The following is a 23,086-nucleotide window of genomic DNA, read 5'->3' as shown; positions in this document are numbered from 1 at the left end:
AAAAATAAGATGTGGGCGAAGCTGTAGTCGCTTCACTCTAAATCAAACTCACAAGCCTAATATTTGCGTCTCTTTCGTTTGGGTCAGCGAGAACGAGAAAACACCATACAAAAACCACAGTTTACACTTTCATCCATTGAAATGCACGCGGTGCTTCATAAGGAGTGTGACGCCGTTCAAAATACTCGTGAACTGTCCGGTCAGATACAAATAATAATTTCAAAAGTAAACGAATAGTGCAACGAACTGACTTTGTGATAAGTGTCTTGCAAGCCTAATTGTATGTGAAGCGATACCGGTTTATTTTATTTTGAACAGAAAGGTAAGGATTTACATTTGTATTTAATAGGTATTTAACTACAAGTGCAGTGAAAAAAAATCTTTACTTAAACATAAAGCTTACAATCGCATCAAACGAAACCTATAATATTCAAGTTAATATTTTTAATTGTAGCCAGGCTTTAAATTGAATAAATTAACTGTAAACTTGCCATTATTACAAATGTTAGATCGATTAAATTATGATTTCATTATTGTATCATTAAATGGATAATACATCAGTTTTAGATCTGTTAGGTTTATATCACTTTATTGTAAAAATATTATAAATCTTAAAACGGCATGTTCGCGAGTATAGCCTAGCAGCTTCCATCATCCTCGTTTCCGTATATGGTACTACAGAAACTTTTAGACACCTTTTGGTTTTAGACTTTTTTGCCTTCATCCTAAACTTGATACCAAAATTTTAAAATGTCTGCCAATATTAAACTGTAAATCCGAATTGTACTGTTTAATTTAACAAGATTACCTAAATAAGACATTTTCTAAATACGGGTAATTAAAAAGAACTTTTAGTCAGACTATCAAAAAGCACTTCGATAACTTTCATTTGTTTCACAGCTAATATGGGTAGGTTAGTACTTACTGAAATAAAGTAGGTATATTCAAATAAATTATTTTGGGCTAGACAAATAATAGCAGATGAATATCAAAAAGCATTCCAAATATCTTATTGTCGACCAATATTTTTCCCTGCCCCAAAATCCAAGTTAACAGAGTAGTACGCAAGAGTTTAGTGGTAGACAGAATGACCATTAGATAAAAGATTATTAAAGCTAAAATTTAATTCATATGTGTAACCAAATAGCACTTACTGATACACTGAAATCCAGTCACACGTGTTGCCAAGGCTAGACCTAGATTCGTTTCTAAGGCGACTAGCTGGTGTCCTGGGTACTATTGTTAACGTCTCGCTCGAATATGTCTCACCGACATATTGTACAGGCTGATTTATTATTCTCATTTCATATAATTGATACAAGCTAGCCTATTGTTAAAGTAGGTACTCAAAGATTTGAACTTTAACGCTGTAATTATTTGCAGAGTGCTGATATACCTAAATATTTTGAAATAGTATACTTAAACTAGAATCCTTCTTCGGCTTTAAATTTATTGTATCTGTGTGTTTTAAGCAAAATACCGTTAACGATGTTTTTATTAGGAAGTTACAACAATAATCTCTATGGTTCTTAAGTTAAATCAGCTTCGTAAACAGGACTTCGATGTAAGTAGTGACATGCATGGCCCCTAGCACAAATCAATGAGGCTTATTAGTAGGCCTAGATCATACGATAGCCGCGCAAGTCCGTCGTCTCCTATCACACGGCCAAGTTCTATAATTACTGGTCTTTTTATTGGTCCATTGTCCACTATACGCTATAAACACAGACATGCCTCATGAGAAGTTATTCGAGATCTGAGATACCGATTCGATTGTTATTTATGGATAGAAACCGGATATACCCACATTGCCTTAATCCAAAGATAAACGTTATTTTAAAGAATACATTGCACACGTTTCATTGGCGTTATAAACAGCAAATAAATAACAAATTTTGTATTTATTTGAGATTGTCACTTAAATTTATTTTTAATGACTATTGTACAATTAGTCTATATATAGGGATACCTTTTTGTCCAATTGCGGACATTCATTGTCGATGTAGTAATTAAAAAAAAAACGAATGGTAACAATCATCTAAGTAAATTATTAATGAAATTGTTTTTTGTGGATTTTTCTTTGTATTTAAAAATCACAGAAGTCAAGAGAAAGCAAATCAAGGAGCCTTAGTTACTGAAATCTAAATTTATTGCATATTATGTGTCTGCAATTGTAGACATCACCATCTTCCGTATATTTACCGCTAAGCAACCATATCTAAGTACACATGTACGTTTTTGTTCAATAGGTAGGGCAAGCATAAACCCTAAGCAATTGTGAGAGATTCCTGGTTCCCTACTAAACATCGTATTTTCATCCCCTCCTAATTTTTATCTTTGATACGCATGGTGTTCTAAGTACTAACGTATTGTTATCACCGTCATGCCTTTTCGGCCACGGATTGAGGATAATCCAACACATTTGGAAACAAAATGCTACAGGTACTCAATTTTAGATGTTCTATTAAATACTATAATGTAGATTGACATCTGAATAGTAGGAGATCAAAGATCTTGTCTACAATTTGTAAGAGCCATTCTTATTCTTGTCAAGTAAACAGCCCATCTATTTCACAGGCGATATCTTCTCGATGTTATCTTGGTACCTAAGACGGCGAGAACAAAAGCCCTCTTGTGCAAGAAGCTCGTGTTTTGGGCATTACTAAGTATTCCTTGCGACCTCGAGAGGGTATCCTTTCACCAATAGGATTAAGTGGTTACGTCAGTAAAGAGGCCGCGTGATTTATGACTTGGTTTTTAGTGTTTGTAATGAAATGTGTGCTTTTGTAAGTAAATGATTCGGAATTATCTGTTCATTTTAGCCGGCCGGTATATTTGTTGTTGCTCACAAAAGGGCTTACTGTTATTGCTACTTGTAAACGACTTGGAGTCGCTTGCCACACGACTATCAAATTTAGTTTTGTTCGAAGTTATTTTCCAAATTCCAAATTAGAAATAATTTTGGTTTCTACTACGGAAAATTATAGTAATCTTCGTATAATAATAATAAGTTTTATTTCTTAATTTCTACCCCTTATTTTAAGAGTGGAAGCAATGAAAAAAAAATTATAAACCCGACTCGTTTTTTCAAAAAACATGACAAACCGATTCATAGAATTTAACAGAGTAATTTCGTTTATTCACCAAAATGGCTACAAGACATTTGAACAGATAGTCGACATTTACGAACTTAAAGAACAAATTATCAAATGTATATTTATTACTTGGCCATCGAATTGACTCGAACATAATAATTTACTTGTGGTCGCATTGCTTACATAATATTACGTACTTAGCCATAAATGAGACATTAAAAGTCAAAACTCACGATTCGGATGCCACAGTCGCCATATTGTTTTCAGATAATACCGTCTGACTCTACAGGGGAATGACTCACGAATCACGATAGCTGGATACATCACAATTTACTCCCTTTGTCAATTCCGACGATGTTATGCTTCTAATATTTTTTTTATCTAACTGTATTTTTATTTTCGGTCGGCTCTTTTGATACATAAATGCTAAAATGTAAATGTAGGTACCTATTAGTGAATTTCTTTGATGATTTTATTTTCGAATCGATTTTGTTAAATAGCCAGCGGATATGTACAACAAATGTAAATTTACCTACATGACAACAAAATTATTTTGTGTTTAGTGTAGGTATTTTTTTCATTTCAATCAATGCTTAAGCATCGGTTTGTGGTTATAAATTAGCGTGTAACATGTTACAGAGAGTCTGAGCCCGGCAATTTCGATCACTTGATTGTTGATAATGAACCAGCTAATGACTTTATATTAATGCTTGTTGAGAAATGAGATGTAATTGGTGTCTGAAATGCTATTTAAAATACTTATGTACATTAACTCTGTACCCGCGGGTTTGATTTTAACTTTCAAGTAAATTTTAAATTATAAATTCTTATGTCGTGATGATGAAATTAATTAGACTTTCTAGAGTAAAACTATGTAATATGTAATCACGTAGATTCGATAAAGATGAAAAATTCACGTTAGAAGTAGTTATAAATGGAATTAAACATAGATGCCAATAGATATAGCACATCAATCTGCGTTCTAATGAAACTACGGTGTTTGTTCAGAATGTTATTCTCACGGTGCGCCACCTGCGTGCCGATGTACCGAGATAACTGCTTATTTATCACCTATCTGAACCCTCCCGCCGGCGACCACCGCGGTAGTGCCGGCGTCTTTACAGCCCACGGGGACATCACCATCTGTGGATTGAACGGACGGTATAAAAAGATAAAAATTAGACATCGTAGTGTTCAATAGCCATAAAGTCTGTTACGTTATGGATTTCGTTTCAAAATGCTGAGTCTGGTTTCGATTTCAGAGTTATTTATATGTTTCTGTAACGATATTTTTATATAATTATAGATATAATTTTATGTTTTCATTACAGTAAGTACAAAGAGAGATAAACGCGTCAGAAATACGCGAAACATTTTATAGTTTAATTGTTTCTGAACGTGCTTTCGTTATGTTCTATGAATATAGAGTTAGTTAGGAAATTAACCACGATTTAGATTTGACTGTGCCCAAATCGGTCCTGTTCCGTTTCGTGTGGGAGTCAGATATGCACGAAACACACATTATTTTCTGGTGATTTACTATTAATTGAATTTCAGCAATTGATCTATAAATGATTCCGGATAGCGTGTAACGAACAACGCGTGTAATAATTTCATTAATGGTTTCATTTATCGCAAGTCGCTCGGACAGTTTGCGATCGTGAAAATGGCTTAAGACTGAGAACTGTGCTTTCAGTTTTCAGAAAATACCGGACAGAGGCTATAGGTGTGTAAATTATACTAACCGTTACAAACGGCTTTGCCCGCGTGGTCAAGAAAAAGTGACGTGTTTCCCGCGGGAATTAAATATTTTTTTCAGGATAAAAGGTACCCTATAATGTCACATTCCTAACCTAATACTATTATTTTAAAAAACCATGTCACTCTGTTGCCTCGTTTCGATGTGAAAGAAGGACAAACAAACAAAAAAAAACGCTTTCTCATTTATGATATTATAGTTAGCTATGCAAGTATGGATATGGATTAAAAGAATATGTGTTTATTTATCGTTATATACGACTAGATTAGATTCGAAGATGTTGATATAGCGTTACACGATCTTCTTCAAGCTACCCGTGTTTCCTCCTCATCGTAAATAGGTATTCGTGGTTTCTGTTCCACCGTCTTGCTTAATTCTTTATTAGAATGCGTTTCGGTTTGAAGGATTTATTTAAATCAAATTTTCGACCTTACATCTCATGGTGCACGGCGGTAATGAGGTGGGGGAAACTATGATTACAATGTGTAGGTATATATGCACGTATGATTACATAACTATTTTCCTGATTTTTTAGGAGTGTAAGGTTTAAAAAAAAAGTGTATACATAGCTTTAAAACTTTAAATGAATACCAAATAAGTACTTTCGTTAAACAATTGAAATGGTCTTAATATGAGTGGTTAATAAAAATATTTAATAGGCATTGTGTTAAAACGTGCGTTTAACACAGATAATTAATATAACGGCTTCAAAAGTTCTAAGTTTCATAAAATAATTTGATGTATTAATAAAATAAATTATAATCGCCGCTAATTCTACATTTGTTTACCTGTTTAATAATATTAGGTGAAGTTAGGAACTATGAAGTTGTTGTTTTACAGTACAGGTCATTTAAAACGTAATTTATATGTGGCTGGCAATGAATTCTTAATTCAAGTGAAATTTATTTTATAGATATGGAATTCTTTTTTCAAATTCAGTAATTTGTTTATTAATTGGTGTGTTTCTTAAAGTCAATAACTACGAATTAAATTCAATAGTGTAAGCTGACAATACTCAATTTACCGCTGAGTTAATAGCAGCTTACGACGCCGACATTAGCATCAAAATAATATTAGTCAATTTGCAACAAACTGGCTAGTAAAAAAAACTTGATAAGTGGGTACCACACGAACTGAACAAAGGGATTTTGAACCGCATTGCCGCTTGTGATGAAAAATGGATTATTCAGGCAATGCCCAAACCGAAAACTTACTAATAAAAAAGTCATGTTCACTGTTACAATTAAAATACATTTTTTGCCAAATGGCACCAGTTTGTACAGCTTCTTGGCAGGGAAAATCTGAACAAAATCTGTACAAAATGCGTCTGAAGACAGTGTTTGCACATCCGAACATCTTCAGGAAGGGCAATGAAAAATTAACCCTGCCTTAGCAGAGACACCATGAATGCATATTTATAAAAATAATCTTTAACTTTCTGAATTCTAAACGGCAATTGCATAGGTAAAGACCTAATATTTCAGTTATTGGTGTGGTTCGTGGATTCAACAAATTTATAATTATAATTTTACTGATAATTCTAATATCAACTGTAATTCTGACTTGTAATGATAATTTACTGAAATAGGCTTCGATATAGGTTTGTCACTTTTACGTCACTATCGGGTCACAGGCTATCTTTCTGTGAAAATCGAATCTAACGCTTGCTCCGTCACCGTGCAAAAAAAATTATAAGCCAACAAACCACTTTCGAAAGATAATTTATAACACTATTATACGTTTATTGTTTTATTTCAGTCATTTAAATCAAATTAGATTATCCCCTTTCTAGCGGCAAATGTGATTGACGTATTCAATACAGTCAACCTACTTGATGTGATTTTTTTAATAAAATTAAATATGCTGTAAATCCGGACAGATATATTTAAGAAACAGAAAATTATCACAGTACCTATCTATCTATCCATCGATTAGACCGGTCTGAGATACCGCACTATGTCAATAAAACAAGGCCAATTTTGTTCATCGTCGGTCTGAGGTCACTGTTCTGTTATTATGGAATATATGATGAAATAAATGAAATTTAAATAGGCACTAAATCATGATTGTATCCGTCAAAATAATTATGATTTCGTTGTTCTGTGAAGGGTCGCTTTTAATTGTCGATTTGTTAACAATTCCTATTCGAAAATGTGTCAGATTGTTGAAGTTATATTTCTTTAGGCGCGTTATGAAAAATAGATGAGAGTGAAATTTTACGATGCGCGCGCACCGTGACACAAAATTAACAGAATGAAGTTGCCCACTAAATGGCTCATTACAATAGGACCGACGTAAGTTGGCGAATCTGAATATACCCGCAGGTGAACTTTCCGAACCGTACCGAGAATTACCGAATTTATACGATGTCAAGAAAAGGGATGTCCAATATGCGTGTTTGAGGATGTTGTTTAATCGATTTTTTTTCAAATTTATTAAAATTTAAATAAAAAAAGAAAGAAGTATAACTTTAAAAAGAAATAAATTTAATAAAAATAAAGTATAACTTCTTACGCGCGTACATAAGTACACGCACCCTTTTGTTTTTTTAAGTATTCCTGTAAGATGACTAGGAGACACAACTAAGTTAATCTTTTACTTATTGATTTGACTTAGTGTTGTGTAGCGATTAAGCTGGTTGACGTCACAAAGATTGCAGCCACACTGTCGAATTATAAATAAATTTGTTTCTATCTTGCGTTGTACTCGTAGCAATAAGCGTGGACTGTATTTATTATTTGAGGATATTTATTTTACGCTTATATGACAAATTTAAAGACTGAATATAAGAGAAATATAAAATTGATGCGTTGCTCTTAGTGGATGGATTTGAAAGAGAGTTGGTGTCATGGCGGACGTTGCTCGCTGACCTTTTGACGTTCAGAAATTGAACACACTCCCCGTATCCTTATCTGTCTATCTATTAAGCTATCCCGCTACACAAAGTGGAATATATAACTGTTTCACGCCCGATATTGGTAGGTTAATGATAGCATATTTCTTTGGCCGAAGTTAAGCTACAAAAACTTCCACAAAGTGAATGCCTTTGGCCCTTTAAACTTCTTTGGCTACATTATTGGGTTAGTGTTAGTTAGTCGCCAGTGGCCATCATGATTTCAGTAACGAGTTTCACAACCCAGGCAAACTCCTTCTTTTCGGCTGTGCGTCTGATGCTGACGGGTAGCAAACAACCCGTTGCAGCCTTGACTCAGATGACGACTGTATATTCGGTACGAGCTGAGTTATTGTCGTTGTGCCTAAGAGCGGAAGGAAGGCCAAGATTAGATCAATCCATACTGGTTATTAATCGGCGGGTCACTGAACACTACGCCGACAGAGAATATCGTCGTAAAACAGTTTAGGGCTTGTGACGACTGGCGTGGTATGATGCATAGGCACCGCACCGCCGCACCGCACGACATTGCCTCTCTTTCGCCGGAATAACATTATTATTTATTACTGGTGGTAGAACCTCTTGTGAGTCCGCGAGGGTGGGTACCACCACCCTACCTATTTCTGCCGTGAAGCAGTAATGCGTTTCGATTTGAAGGGTGGGGCAGCCGTTGTAACCATACCTGAGACCTTAGAACTTATATCTCAAGGTGGGTGGCGCATTTACGTTGCGGATTCTATGGGCTCCAGTAACCACTTAACACCAGGTGGGCTGTTAGCTCGTCCACCCACCTAAGCAATAAAAAAAAAAAAACATTCGGAAAAAACCAGGGGCAATACATAGCGCTATAATTATAATTACAAGAAAATTGCGATTCAGGAATTAATATAATGCATATTTATAGAGAAAGATACCCTCTTCTTTAGGTAGTGTATCAATAAATGTATAAAAGGAATGTAGAATTTACATTACATACTAGAAATGTTCTGATATGAGCTATGTACAAATTGCGCAACTAAAACCTACTGTAATCATCTTACAATATTAAATTTATCTTGTTACATTAGGTTCTTGCGTAATTTGCGTTGTACATACACTATTGAATATGCTACATCACTTAATTTTTTTGCATAAACCAGTGATTCCCTCATTTAGACATGTAATTTTCTCGATTAAGCCAATGAACAGAGTATCTACATGCTAATAAAGGTTATTCAGGTGTTTACGTATGCGGGTTTGATGTAGAAATTATGTAACTTTATCTACAGGATAACGAGCTGAAGAAAAAGAATAGATAACGAAAAATTTATTTTCTAAATTAAAATGTGAAGTTTCAATCAAAGTTTTTGTATAGATTTAGATGTTTTAATTCAATAATGTTTAGTCACCTCACTTGGTTAGTTATTTAAATGAGATTTGTGTAATTCGATTGACTTAAAAGAATATTATGGAAAACTTTAGTTTGGAACTTGACCTCAAAATTGTGATGTTTTATTAATTAATTTGAAGGTAACGTAGAATACAATCAAACGAATACTATTATACAATAACCAATATATTTACCACTAAGGCTAAAGTTTGAGCTTAGGTTAAGCGTAAGTTCACGGCAGGATTATTGAACTAGGAATTATTGAAAGATCTCATCATTTATTTTCTAAATACTTTGAGTGACGTTGAATTCGTTAGAGCTAACTGAATCCTAAACGAATTTGTTGATCGCTTAATTGAATAACTTTGTAACAGATTTTAAAGGCATATTTTCTACACTAGCTATTTCGTGGACTTCCAAAAAAATATGCTGCAATTCCTGACCGCATATTGGATAAAATTTATATCATGAATTGGCAGCGCGGCTTTTTTCCCTACCTAAGCTGATGGTCTAGAGAGACCAGTTCAGCGTCACCGGGCTAGTAGGTGAGCTCACGGGGCCCAAACCTGATGACGGGCAGCGCGGCGTAGGCGTAACCTAGAATTACTAATGTCGATGTGGACGGCGGACTATCAGTGAAAAACTGTGGAAACGTAACCACAATAAATATTGATAAATATTACGAAATTAGATCCATAGTTCTTGTTCATTAACTGGCAACTGTAACAAATCAAATTACTATTATTTATAAATCGGGAATTTATCATTGCTTTGAAAGCTTCCGATTTCTCCGCTGATTTTTTTTAAATGTCTCTTACAAAAATAGTAACTAGGCTACAGAACAGATCGACGGCTTTCTTAAAACTCGGTTTGCAGCTTGCAACAAACACGCTTTCGCTTCATATTTGCTTTTGATCTAGAATTTAATTGAGTTTTGAGTTAAATATAAATTGCAAGATTACTTGCATTTTATTTGGTTTACTTTTTTCTTTTTTATTGCTCTCGATGGTTAGATAGATAGCTGCCTGCCTGGTGTTAAATTGTTCCCCGTGCCAACAGATATCATGTCTATAAAGACCTTTAGTCACGAGTTAGAACTATCAAGTTTAGTCTCGCGGATAGACAAAATGAATAACAAATTCTAACATCGCTTATTGATATAGCCACGCCGCTGCGTACACTTCAAAACCTCTTTAACAACGTTTGAAAAAAAACATAAGCTCGGGGACTGTTCATTTCACGAGGTTGAAAATTATATCCGAAAATACACGTGATTTATTTAATGCAGCGGTTCTAGGAATTAGGGACAGGCTCTGTTCCGGATTGGTGCGATGATAAAATGTAGATGACGGATTTATATCAAGAAATTCCTCACTTTATCAACTGTCCCACCCTTCAAAACCATGACTGAAAGCACCATGACTGCTTCACAACCGTACACTTACATTTAAATATGAACCGCTAAAACAATTTCAGATTTTTTGCTCTAGGTCCCTTATTTTGCCGGTCACACTGAGTTTTCCCGAGCAAGGGCTGATTTTTTTTATTGCTTAGTTAGGTGGACGAGCTCACAGCCCACCTGGTGTTAAGTGGTTACTGGAGCCCATAGACATCTGTAACGTAAATGCGCCACCCACCTTGAAATATAAGTTCTAAGGTTACAACGGCTACCCCAGCCTTCAAACCGAAACGCATTACTGCTTCACGGCAGAAATAGGCAGGGTGGTGGTACATACCCGTGCGGACTCACAAGAAGTCCTACCACCAGTAAAGAGGTCCTACCACCAGTAAAAAATTCAAGCCATGTATAATATGGCGTAAACGTCTAACGTTTCCAAGTCTTTGTTATAGACGTGTGAAAGGCTCGGATATTAGATCTCGTTTGTGTCGTGTTTATTAATAAATCGCCATTTATCCGAGAGGTGAACAAACGACCTCGGACGTCAACCGACGGTTTCCAATCGCCATACACCACGCATCCGCAATCCTATTGACACAATCAAGTTTTTCTCGTTTTCGGTGATAACGTGTGTTCACCACAAGTTCCGTTCGAATCTGGACTGAATTTGGTATTTATTTTACTTATTTTCCTTTTTCACACAAGGCTTGGGAAGAAAAATCAGCGGAAGACGGTGGCTTAGCTTTGACCCTGGCTTTACTGACGTCCATGAGCAACGGTAACCACAAGGACCGTATGCTCGTCCGCCTATAGATGAATAAAAAGAAAACAAGTCCGTCTTCATTGTTGAACATTTAGAGTTAGAAATTACATGTTAATTGCTGATAAATAAGACTTTTTTCGGCTCCATTTCGATAAAGTGGCACGACTCCAGAACCGTCTCATCGTGGTGATGCTCGCCAGTCGCCGGTAACTACATTTCCGATCCTGCGGACCAAATGTTAAGCAGTCGACGTCGCCCAAAACACGTCATCTTGGATCCTCCCGATCCACTAACGGTGCTTTTAGGTACCTCAAGCACCGGTCACCGTTGTTGCCGAACCCGTCGCTTGCGACGAAGGGCTTGACGAGTAAGTTTACCCACAGACACAGCCCACTGAGTTTCTCGCCGGATCTTCTGAGTGGGTCGCGTTTCCGATCCGGTGGTAGGTTTTGCGAAGCACGGCTCTTGTTAGGGTTCGTGTTAGCAACATTGTCAGGTTTGAGCCCCGTGAGCTCACCTACTATGCCGGCAACGCTGCTATGGTCTCTATAGACCATCAGCTTAGGTAGGAAAATAAAAAAAAGATTTTTGTCCTTCTTAGACCAGTATGTACTGAAGAAGCAGCATTTTATGCTTAAGATGGCTTGTATTGACTGATGGCTGTCTAATATAAATCTGAGTACGTTTTTATGTAATGAATATAGTATAAAGTTCAATCAATAGTTATTTCAATTAGATTACACAGGTCATGGTTTCCGTAGACCATAGGCTCTGAAACGTGAATGCTGCGGCCCATTTCAAGATATGAGGATGAAATCTCAGTTAGGGATAACCATCGTTTTCCAATTATTATTAAAACTGAACCACGCGTCAGAAAAATAATCGCATAATAAAATTTTCATACACTTATTGTTTAAGCACCATGCTTCTTAAATTATGGTCACCCTACAAAACGGCAATTAATTTTCCAACATTGTTCGTTTTGAAATATAAACAAAATAACATTTTCATGTCTAACGTTTCTGTCTTAAGGTCCAAAGTGTATTGTTTCGCATGTGACCTTAACTACAAAATACGCTCAGGTGCAATTTGACATAGTATAGTGTTATAATTGAATTTCTTCGATTGTGTTTAATTGGCTAAAAATCGAGTCACGTAATGTACCAACGTTCATCAAATTGCATGGAGTGTAAAAATGGATATCAGAATGAATATTTTAGGCCGAACTATTTTAGCCTAAATTAGAAATGATAATTGGAGTCAACACTGTAGAATTATCTTTTATTAACGTAAGCATTGGAGTCGAATGGCCAAAAATCGAGAATATTGGCAATCTTTAGAGGAGGCCTTTGTCGAGAGACAAGCTGTTTTTAAAACCACACCGAACGCCGAACGGAATAATCGATATTGATTATAAGTTGCACTTAAATTTAATTTATTATTAAGTAATGTATTAAGTTAGTAATTAGTAAGTAAAAACAGCAATAAAGGCTTATTATTATTATTATTATTATTAACGTAAGCATAATTCGGTTCATAATGTACATCTATATAAATAAATAACAATGTTTGCTTGTATGTTTTTGTCCTCGGAAACCATTCATCTAGGTGTGATGAAGCTTGGTACATTTGCGTTTTATTGCCGTTGTAAAAGAAACGATAATGCGTTTCATTTAATACAATATAATTGAGACTTCAACTTTAGATTTGAAAGTGCATAGCGAGAATCACGTTATAAAGTTTATGAACTATGGTAACCATTTATTATCTTATTTATTTTTTTGAAATACACGTATTTAAGTCTAACTAGAGGTCCCACAGTAGTCGAAATTCGACTACAATTAATTGGAATTGTAAGTTTGTACACTATTATGACTGTATTTTCAACGCCAAGACTACACTATAGAAAAATATTATTAAAGACAAACAATATATAACAAAATTTTGACAATAAATAAATAGTATGCATGCGGGTGTGTGTGTCAAATACATGGTGGTGTGTGTAATGTTTTCTTTATTGATTTAATATATCTTATGCATTATTTTAAAAAAATATTATCATTGTCCACTTCTTCTCTATATTCTCTATAAGTGTGGAAAATTTCATACTCCTCCGTCCGCGCAATTTTCGTAAAAAGGGATACAAAGTTTTTGCTTCACGTATTAATATATAGATTTCTTATCCAGATCGGATAACATAGTTTGAGAATTCGAATCGTGGCAGACAAAATAAAATTATTCCACTGTTGCACTTTTACTGTTATTTTCTAAAATGTTCTCTATTATATTAATAATTAAAAATAAACCGACATCTTTTTTACACCTTGCTCATTCAATTGTCTTCGCTATCTTCCTTTTCTCTGTCATTCCGTCTGTCATTTTCTTTTCCTTTTCTTACCGTTTTCTCTCACTCACATCTTAACGGTCCTTTTTTTTCCTGCCTATGCTAATAGCCTTGAGAGGCTATTTCAGCTTCGCCCTAACGTGTGTAGGTGAGCTCACGGGACTCAAACCGGAGTGTTGCTAACACTGACCCTAGCAAGAGCAGTGCTTCGCAGAATCTACCACCGGATCGGAAACGCAACCCACTGAGAAGATCCGGCGAGAACCTCAGTGGACTATGTCTATGGGTTAATTCGCTCGTCGAGCCCTTCGTCGCAACCGACGGGTTCGACGAGGACGGTGACCGGATTAACGGTCCATTCCACGCTCTTTTCATACGTTCCATTCTTAACAATTCTACGTAGTTACAATCGTATGGTTCTTCGATAATTCTGAAACTTATTTTTTATTGTTTCAGTGATGTGTTAAAAACATGGGTCAGACGGAGGAGGGGAGCTCTCGTGTGAGTCCGCGCGTGCGTCAGTCACCGGACCTACCACCACTGCCGCCCCCCATTCAACCCTACAGCGGCTTCCTCGGCAACGTAAGTCCAATTAACATCTTACTGCTATTATTTTAAAGCTTAAAATATTATACGAAAATCATGATTCCAAAGCGTTTAAGGTTTTAAGGCTTTAAATCATCGTATTCTTTTAACGACTCTCATTCAGCGATTTACAATAAATTTGATCTCAGAACGGGAAGATTATCATTGATAAATGAACTTAAAACGTAAGCCTATTTCGACGCCGAATAAATCAAGCGTGGCCGCGAAACCTTGCCGTCATATTGCACTAAGCCCTTCGAGTAAGAGCATGTCCCATTTCACACGGTGGCTTCAAACCATTTGCATTAAATTAACGCAACAGACTATCGGTCTTGCTTTACCAACTTTCCTCCGTAAAGCCGGTTTTAAATTTAACGGTATAACGACGAAAGTGACGTGTGAGGTTGCCAACTCGATAATTCTGCAAACATTTACTGTTTCTAGACGTGTCCATAAATCGATGTCCACCAAAACATTTCGAGTTCGATTGCTCTCAGATTTGTAGGTTAATTAGATGTATATCTAATACCGTATATGGAGCTTTTATTTGTGTATATAATTAAGATAATTTATATGTATGGTAGATATCAACTAATCTTGTTTTATTTAAAATTCTGACTATGAAAAATATTTGTAGAACTTTTTTAAATAGTGTATTCTGTCGTGTCATCTATTATCCACAGTTGAGTTTTAATCTGCATAAAATTCATTGGCTTCGATACAATATTCTTATAAATTAAAAAGATTTAAGAAATTTTAACACATTGTATAATATTCTATCTATTTAGATTACCGATGAAGACCCACAAAAATTTCATGGTACCAATAGGAATTTAAAAGCAATTACGATAACTTCTAACTAAGCCAAGTAGACCACAATGGCAGTTCAATAATAAACGGCAACATTAATCTAACCGCTTCGGTAAACCATTTTGTTTTGAACTAAGCCGTTCTCGCTTTCCAACCTTTTGATAAATGACTTTACAAATGTATGTACGTGTGGCGCTTCATAAATTTAGTTTTCGATCCGAGTATAGTAACAAATTACTTTGGACATTTTGTGTGAGCCGTGCTTTTGTGTCGTGAATGCAAACGTTGTGTTTAATGACCGTGTATTTTGTTTTTAGGAAATTATTTTAAACTAAAACATAACTAATTTACATTGTATATAGTAAGCTTGAAACAATAGTATTGAATTTTTATTTGTCAGTCAATGCTGGCCGACGCTTTGACCTGATCTGACTTTATTTAAGACAAACTTAATATTAACGGCCGTCTGGTGTAGTGGTAAGTGACATGGTCACTACACAAGGGGTTCGCGGGTTCGAATCCCGTCAAGGGAAAATATTTGTATGATAAATATAAAATGTTGACTTTTCCAGAGCTATGGATGTGTATTAAATATATGTATGTGTATAATACAAATCTTACATTTATTTCCGTTATCTGGTATCTGTAACACAAGTTCTTTACGAACTTAGCAAGGGACCAGTTAACGTAGCGTGATTGTTTAAAAAAAATATATTTATCCCAATGGGTACAAGTTCCTTTAAAACTTCAACTCATCGCTGCTGTCTGTTAGTTGAATTAATAATTTTATTCATATAACATAATAAATTTCTATGTATAATACATGTATAACATAAAAATGCTTATTTGTAACGTTGACGATAAAATAGCTATTAAAAATGTCGCTAATAGAACTTTGGGAATATTTTTTTTGTTGCCCTTATAGGCAGACGAGCATACGGCCCACCTGATGGTGAGTGGCTACCGTTGTCCCAAACACGTCCGCAATTCCAGGGAAGAGCCAAGCTGCCGCCTACCATTACAAACTAAATTAATAAAACTTTAGGAAAATTAAAGTGATTTAATAAAACTATTGGAACTATTGATTAATTAAACATTAAAATATTTCATTTCATCATATTTTATTTAAAGTAAATTCAAAGAGCCGTGTATTTGTTTCATTATCAAAAATATGTTTCAAATTTCGAAAATCGATTCAATTCAAAAATTTGGACGAGTTATAGACATATAATTATGTAGACATATAGCTATAACAACTTAGTTTTCCTTAGAACTTCTATACTGTAGCGTATAATGTGATTCCGTAACAACCAGTTGAAACTTTGCTAGCCACATCGCATCGTGCTCGAATCGTGGTCGAGGCGGTTGGCCAACCCCACGTGGGGTCTACGGACCGTCGAGGCGGTTTACCCAGTCTTTTATGACTGGGTGAATCGTGGCCGAGGACGCCTCACCTTCCGTCTGGTGCAGGTGCTGACTGGGCACGAATGCTTCGGGAAGTACCTGCACCGGATAGGAGCTGAGCCGACGACGAGGTGCTACCATTGTGGACACGACCTGGACACGGCGGAGCATACGCGCGAAGACGTGACAGTCACTCGAGGGCAAGGGATTATAAAGTATAAACAATGTCGGGATCGACAGCATTTCTTACTTTAAACTTTATTTTTGAAGCTAAGCGTTTTTGTTGTTTGGTTTTTGAAATAAACCTCGGAAGCGTCGTCTATTGGTGGTAGGACCTCTTGTGAGTCTGCATGGGTAGGTACCACCACCCTGCCTATTTCTGCCGCGAAGCAGTAATGCGTTTCGGTTTGAAGGGTGGGACAGCCGTTGTAACTATACTTGAGACCTTAGAACTTATATCTCAAGGTTGGGTGGGCATTTACGTTATAGATGTCTATGGGCTCCAGTAACCTCTTAACACCAGGTGAGCTGTGAGCTCTTCCACCCATCTAAGCAATAAAAAATAAAAAAAGATGTGTGATGTCGTGGCACACCGGATAAGAACGAAGTTCTTTATTATAAAAATATTAATTTTACGTTCTATTCGAGGTATAAAGAAAATAATTATTCGGGTATACATTTTTTATTATGATTTTTTATTGATAAAAATAAATAAAAACTACTTTACAAAGTTATCAACTTTATTTTATTCACAATGATTTATAAAAAATATAATAATAATATACAAAGAAACACCTATTTATATGAATAATAATAATAACCGTCATCACGTAGACTATACATTAGACACTGTATAGCCATCATACTAAGATTATACATAAATAATAAAAATCTTACGTTACGGACGTTTTTCCCGGTCTGGGTGCCCCTCCGCATCGTCCCACAAGGAACTTCGTTCCAAAAATAAAAAATAAAAAGCCATATTATGAGCTGCTTCTAAAAAAGGACTTCAGAATTTTGCAAAGTTGAATGGTTCGCTCAGTGAATGATGATTACAACAGATTACAGCCCTAGGCAGTTGCAAGGCTACGTAGCGTGACCGGTTGGGATCGCCCAAACAGTCTCCATGTTTGTTTTTGTACGCATTTACGTGGCTTCCTTAACTTTCTATGCTCATAATGAGTGCAATGACGAATAAATTTAGATTTTTTTTTATTGCTTAGTTGGGTGAACGAGCTCACAGCCCACCTGGTGTTAAGTGGTTACTGGAGCCCATAGACATCTACAACGTAAATGCGCCACCCACCTTGAGATATAAGTTCTAAGGTCTCAAGTATAGTTACAACGCCTGCCCCACCTTTTAAACCGAAACGCATTACTGCTTCAAGGCAAAAATAGGCAGGGTGGTGGTACCTACCCGCGAGGACTCTCAAGAGGTCCTACCACAAGTGAGTCGTAACAAGCTAAAAAATACATTTATGCACCCAGTCTGTTTCGAAAAGGTTTTATTTGTGCTACTACTGTTTTCTGATTTAATAGATCGATAACTTCATTATTGACGTAAGTAATTGGATTAACTTATTCTAACCTAATCGCATTTACAGTGCCTTTTTATTTATTGCGTAGACAGGAGAACGAATTCACGATCCATCCGCATACTATCCATAAGGGACACTAAATTGTCGTCAATCAGCCGAAATCTGCCTTGGGAGTCTTTAGAAAATATTACGAAATTTATTTAAGTGTGAGGCTTGTTAAGGGCCACTTTTGTCTATCTGTATTGACCCTACAATCTTGTGACCTTTAAGAGAAGCTTACAATATCGAGCTAACAATGCCAGCATAATTACGACTGCACAATTTTCGAGTTTAATTTTGATACAGTTACGACTTCAAATTACGTACAAGAATTCTTACGATTTGTCGGGTATTATATAATTTTGCGAGTTCAGAGTACGCGGGCAATGATTATGTTTAATGATAAAGGAACCGAGTAATCAGCAGGAAAACTCGAGTACAAAATTCAGAGCTCTCGAGACGAATAAAGTTTTATTTCTCTGAGCTTTTGTACGAGAATTTGTAAGATTCTTTCTGCCTTGCGTTTTACCTTGTTGTTTCGTCTCTGAATATTTTAAAAATACATTTTAACTTTTAACTTTTATATTGAGTACAATTCCCATTGTTTTTTCTCTCGTTTAAACAGATGAACGAGCTCACGGCGTGCCTGGTATTAATTGGTTACTGGGCCTATAGACATCATCATCCTAAATACTGCTACGTACCTTGAGACATGAATTTTAAGTCAAGTTCTATAGTTCTACTTTATCTTATATCTCAAACATATACCTGATTAAAACTATTATTACATTCATTAATTAATAATGTAGTAAAACAGAAGGACTCTTAAGAATTTTACGTCGGTACTCATTAAAGCAATCGTTTATGAACTGTAGTGTGGTGATATAAGTTTTTATTAGCATTAGCTGATTCGTATATGTATTTCTTAAGTGATAGTCGTCGTTCTTAAGTGATAGTTTTGAAGTCGTCGTGGCCTAAAGGATAAGACGTCCGGTGCATTCGTATTGAGCGATGCAACGGTATTCGAATCCCGCAGGCGGGTACCAATTTTTCTAATGAAATACGTACTTAACAAATGTTCACGATTGACTTCCACGGTGAAGGAATAACATCGTGTAATAAAAATTTAACCCGCAAAATTATAATTTGCGTAATTACTGGTGGTAGGACCTCTTGTGAGTCCGAACGGGTAGGTACCACCGCCCCGTCTATTTCTGCCGTGAAGCAGTAATGCGTTTCGGTTTGAAGGGTGGGGTAGCCGTTGTGACAATACTGAGACCTTAGAACTATATCTCAAGGTGTGTGGCGCATTTACGTTGTAGATGTCTATGGGCTCCAGTAACCACTTAACACCAGGTGGGCTGTGAGCTCGTCCACACATCTAAGCAATAAAATAAAAAAATATTAGCAGAAAATAAATACAAGAAAACGTTTTTCTATTATAGTCGTTCCCGTATTTAACAGAGTTTGTTTCTTAGTCGAGCGCAAGATTACGCGGATTTACCAGTTATTTTGTATCACTAGTCGGACTAATATTGCCTCGCAGGTTGGTAAAGAGAGCAAGTAACAAGAGCAAAAAGGCACTATCTAAGTTAGGGTTGGTGAACAAATAAATTTGTTTCATTTTAATTTTGCTGACGCCATACAGATGTTAGTAATTTGTATAACATTTAAAACACTTCACAGTGATCGAACAGAACATGATTCGTGTAAATGTGTTCATTTTCGAAATCCCAGAATTTGTCTGATAATTTTATTTAGTACTAGCTGACCCGGCCGACTTCGTAGTGCTTCAATCGATAAATAAAAGACCTAAACTTTTGTATAAAATAAACTTAAAACAAACAAAAGGAATCCGTCCGACGAGGGACACATCAAAGGGAAAACAAAATTGTTATTTTTATTTAATTCCGAGCATTTTCATATTTATCTACGTTTTAAACTTTCTCTGGACTTGCACGAATAATTCAAGACCAAAATTAGTCAAATCGGTTCAGCCGTTCTCGAGTTTTAGCGAGACTAACGAACAGCAATTCATTTTTATATATAGAGATATTATAACTTATACGTGAAGCAGAAACTTTGTACCCCTTTTTACGAAAATTGCGCGGACGGAGGAGTATGAAATTTCCCACACTTATAGAGAATTTAGAGGAGTGCAGAATCTTTTTTTTTTAACTATGCTTTAAAAATATGTATATTAAATCAATAAATAAAAAAATTACACACCCTACCATGCATTTGACACACACACGCATATATACTTTTTTGTTTATTGTGAAATTTTTTTTATTGTTAAAAGTCTGTGACAGATTGAGAATAAATTAATATTGTTTGTCTTTAATATTATTTGTGTAGTCTTGACGAAATCTGTGATTAAAGAAGTATATATGTCTTTGATTGACAATAGAACCGTAATAATGTTGAAACTTTTAATTTTAATTAATTATAGTCGAATTCCGACTTCTGGGGGACCACTAGTCTCTTTAAATAGACATATTTTTTATAAGGCCATATCATTATATTGCGATGAGACACTGTGTTTGGTTTTATAGTACTTACATGCCCAATTTTATACAGTTTGTAGTTTTAGACAAGTTTAAGGTTTTAAATAAATATGGTTAAAAAAATCACGGAATATTTATTTAACCAACCCTGTTCTAGCTTCGATAACTTTTTGTACAATGAATAGCGGATGTATTAATATTCCCTCGGTTGCAACGCCCTATCCCGACTTCAATTTTTCTTTGTCAGTTACCAGTAAAATTATCGGAAGAAATAAAGCTTCGCAGCGCACTACAAGCATCCATTTTCTTAATTGCATTGAACAATATTTTATAATAAGTAATGTTCTTGTTGAGAATTTAACATTTTTAATAATACAGATATTAAAATTAGAAAATAAATATAATTCATCCATTGAAAACATACTATTTTAGAAATACGTCAGTTCGTTTCCAATCTCCAATTGGTTTGACAGTTGTATAGAGTAGAATTAGCTTACAAAGCACTTGCGTGCGAAATTTATCATTTAGTATCTTCGATCAACAATAGTAACTGTTGTTGATCAAAGTTTGGTATTAAATGGATTGTACGTAGTAAAGCATAGTGTTTAAATTAGGACGATTCTAAAATGAGGAACATGGATAAACATTGCACTGACCTTTTACGAGTTTCCTTTATTGGAAGTGGACTCCAGTTTCTACACGTAGAAGTATATCACATATATTTATGTATTTAAATATGCGAGACTTATCCTAATAAAATTATAATCGTATTCATTAATTGAACTGCACAGAAACAAGCATTAATCATGATTGATATATGTATGTTCATGATATTTAGTATTCTAAGAAAGTGATCTATTTCAGTTCTGGTGTGAATGTATATAGATCGATGGAAATTTAACACTCAGCTGGATAGAAGACGCGTGGGTGTGACCTGATCTGAACACAGCCGTGACACACGGATATCAAACTTATATTATTTATTAGTTCTTAAATCATAAAATATATTATAACTTCGGGGACATCGCGAAAGTTTAACTATGCATGACTAGTTTACTTTTGTTTCTTGTGCTTGGATGAATAATTCGATATTCTATATTATGATTATTTGGAAATTTGCTTCGTGATTTTATTTAAGTTGACGAAATGAATCAGTCTACGTTGATGTAGTGACCATTTTGAAGTCTTCCAGTAGGCCCTAGTCAGTCTGGATCTCCCATTTAAATACATAATTTCAAATATATACTTAGATGTATTAAAAGTTAAAATGTATTTGGGAAAATTAAATGTTCTAGGTATTTGAAATAAAAAGAATAATAATAATTAAAACCTGTTTAAAAACTAAAACACATTTTTTTAACTAAACAAAAGCCGGTATACACTTTTTCGTACAGTGTAATATATACCTAATTCATTTTCTCCAGTTATCTATATATTAATATGTGAAGCAGAAACTTTGTACCTCTTTTTACGAAAATTGCGCGGACGGAGGAGTATGAAATTTCTCACACGTTTAGAGAATATAGAGAAGGAGTGCAGGATGCTAATAATTTTATTGATTATGCATAAAAATTGTTATTAAATCAATAAAAAAAACATTTGTGTAATGTTTTCTTTGCCTCCTCTCAACGGCGTTTCCCGAGCGCTATGACATGTCCTTGTTCAAACGAGGCCTGTGGAGAGTATTTAACGGTAGGCAGCGGCTTGGCTCTGTCCCAGGCATTGCTGAAGCCCATGGGCGACGGTAACCACTCACTATCAGGTGGGCCGTATGCTCGGACAACAAGGGCAATAAAAAATATTTATTAATTTTACGGAATCTGAAGGTGTAAAAGTTTAATCCGTTAGTGTAGTGTTAGTTTAGTCTGAAAGTTTAAGCTCGGTTTGTAAATGACGAAGTACAAGTATTTAGTTACGAAACTTAAAAAAAAAAACGAAATATGAGCCTCCCCCTTTTTTAAAACCGATTAAGCTGCGATGTTTTTAAGTAACTTTTTTTTGTTGTTAAATTTTCTATTAGACAAGGCACTAAAGTTTCTAAAAACCAAAGCCATCTTAATTAATACATGTTGCTTTATTTTATTCTACATTCTTTATTCTACAAGAATTAAAATGTTATATGGATAATATTTAACTTTTTTGTTTTTTTGTTTTAGAAATAAATTAAATATAAACTAGCTTAAGTTTTTGTTTTTAATGAACATCGTCGTCTATAACATTGAAATTGTAAAAATAAATCGGATAAATCAGTCTTCGTAAGATAAAAGTTCATTCAACTTGCTATTTATTCAAATGTAAATGAATAAGAACTAAGAAGACTGAAATATAACAGGGTTGACTCATAATATACACAATAAATTGTCAACTCGTTCGAGCTCTGTCTTTATTCAAACGAATCAAAACAAGTTTTATTTTAGGGTTGTCAGGAAACCACTTATGTTTCAACGAATGTTTGTTTCATTGGCAGATACTTGTGAGCCTCGATCCATAATTATTACCAAAACCGAGCACATCACACTCGTCTTGAGAGCGAACTAGAACGGAATATGCGTTTCTTAATCTACCAACAATAATTACTTCA

At 35.1% G+C, this 23,086-nt stretch overlaps 1 protein-coding gene across 1 annotated transcript in view; it reads left to right on the top strand.

The window, feature by feature from the left end:
- The first annotated feature begins 70 nt into the window (after positions 1-70).
- The window catches only part of LOC114245948 (uncharacterized), a 94,519-nt gene continuing 71,503 nt past the window's right edge, over positions 71-23,086 (top strand). The window contains exons 1-2 of the mRNA XM_028178278.2: positions 71-322; positions 14,079-14,204. Of these exons, the coding sequence (XP_028034079.2) occupies positions 14,094-14,204 (111 nt within the window). The 5' untranslated portion in view covers positions 71-322; positions 14,079-14,093. The remainder of the gene's footprint in view (positions 323-14,078; positions 14,205-23,086) is intronic.

The sequence above is a fragment of the Bombyx mandarina genome, chromosome 23, assembly GCF_030267445.1.
Source record: "Bombyx mandarina strain Sakado chromosome 23, ASM3026744v2".
Taxonomy (NCBI): domain Eukaryota; kingdom Metazoa; phylum Arthropoda; class Insecta; order Lepidoptera; family Bombycidae; genus Bombyx; species Bombyx mandarina.
The sequence above is the reverse complement of the archived record's forward strand: the minus strand, read 5'-3'. Positions and strand labels throughout refer to the sequence as shown.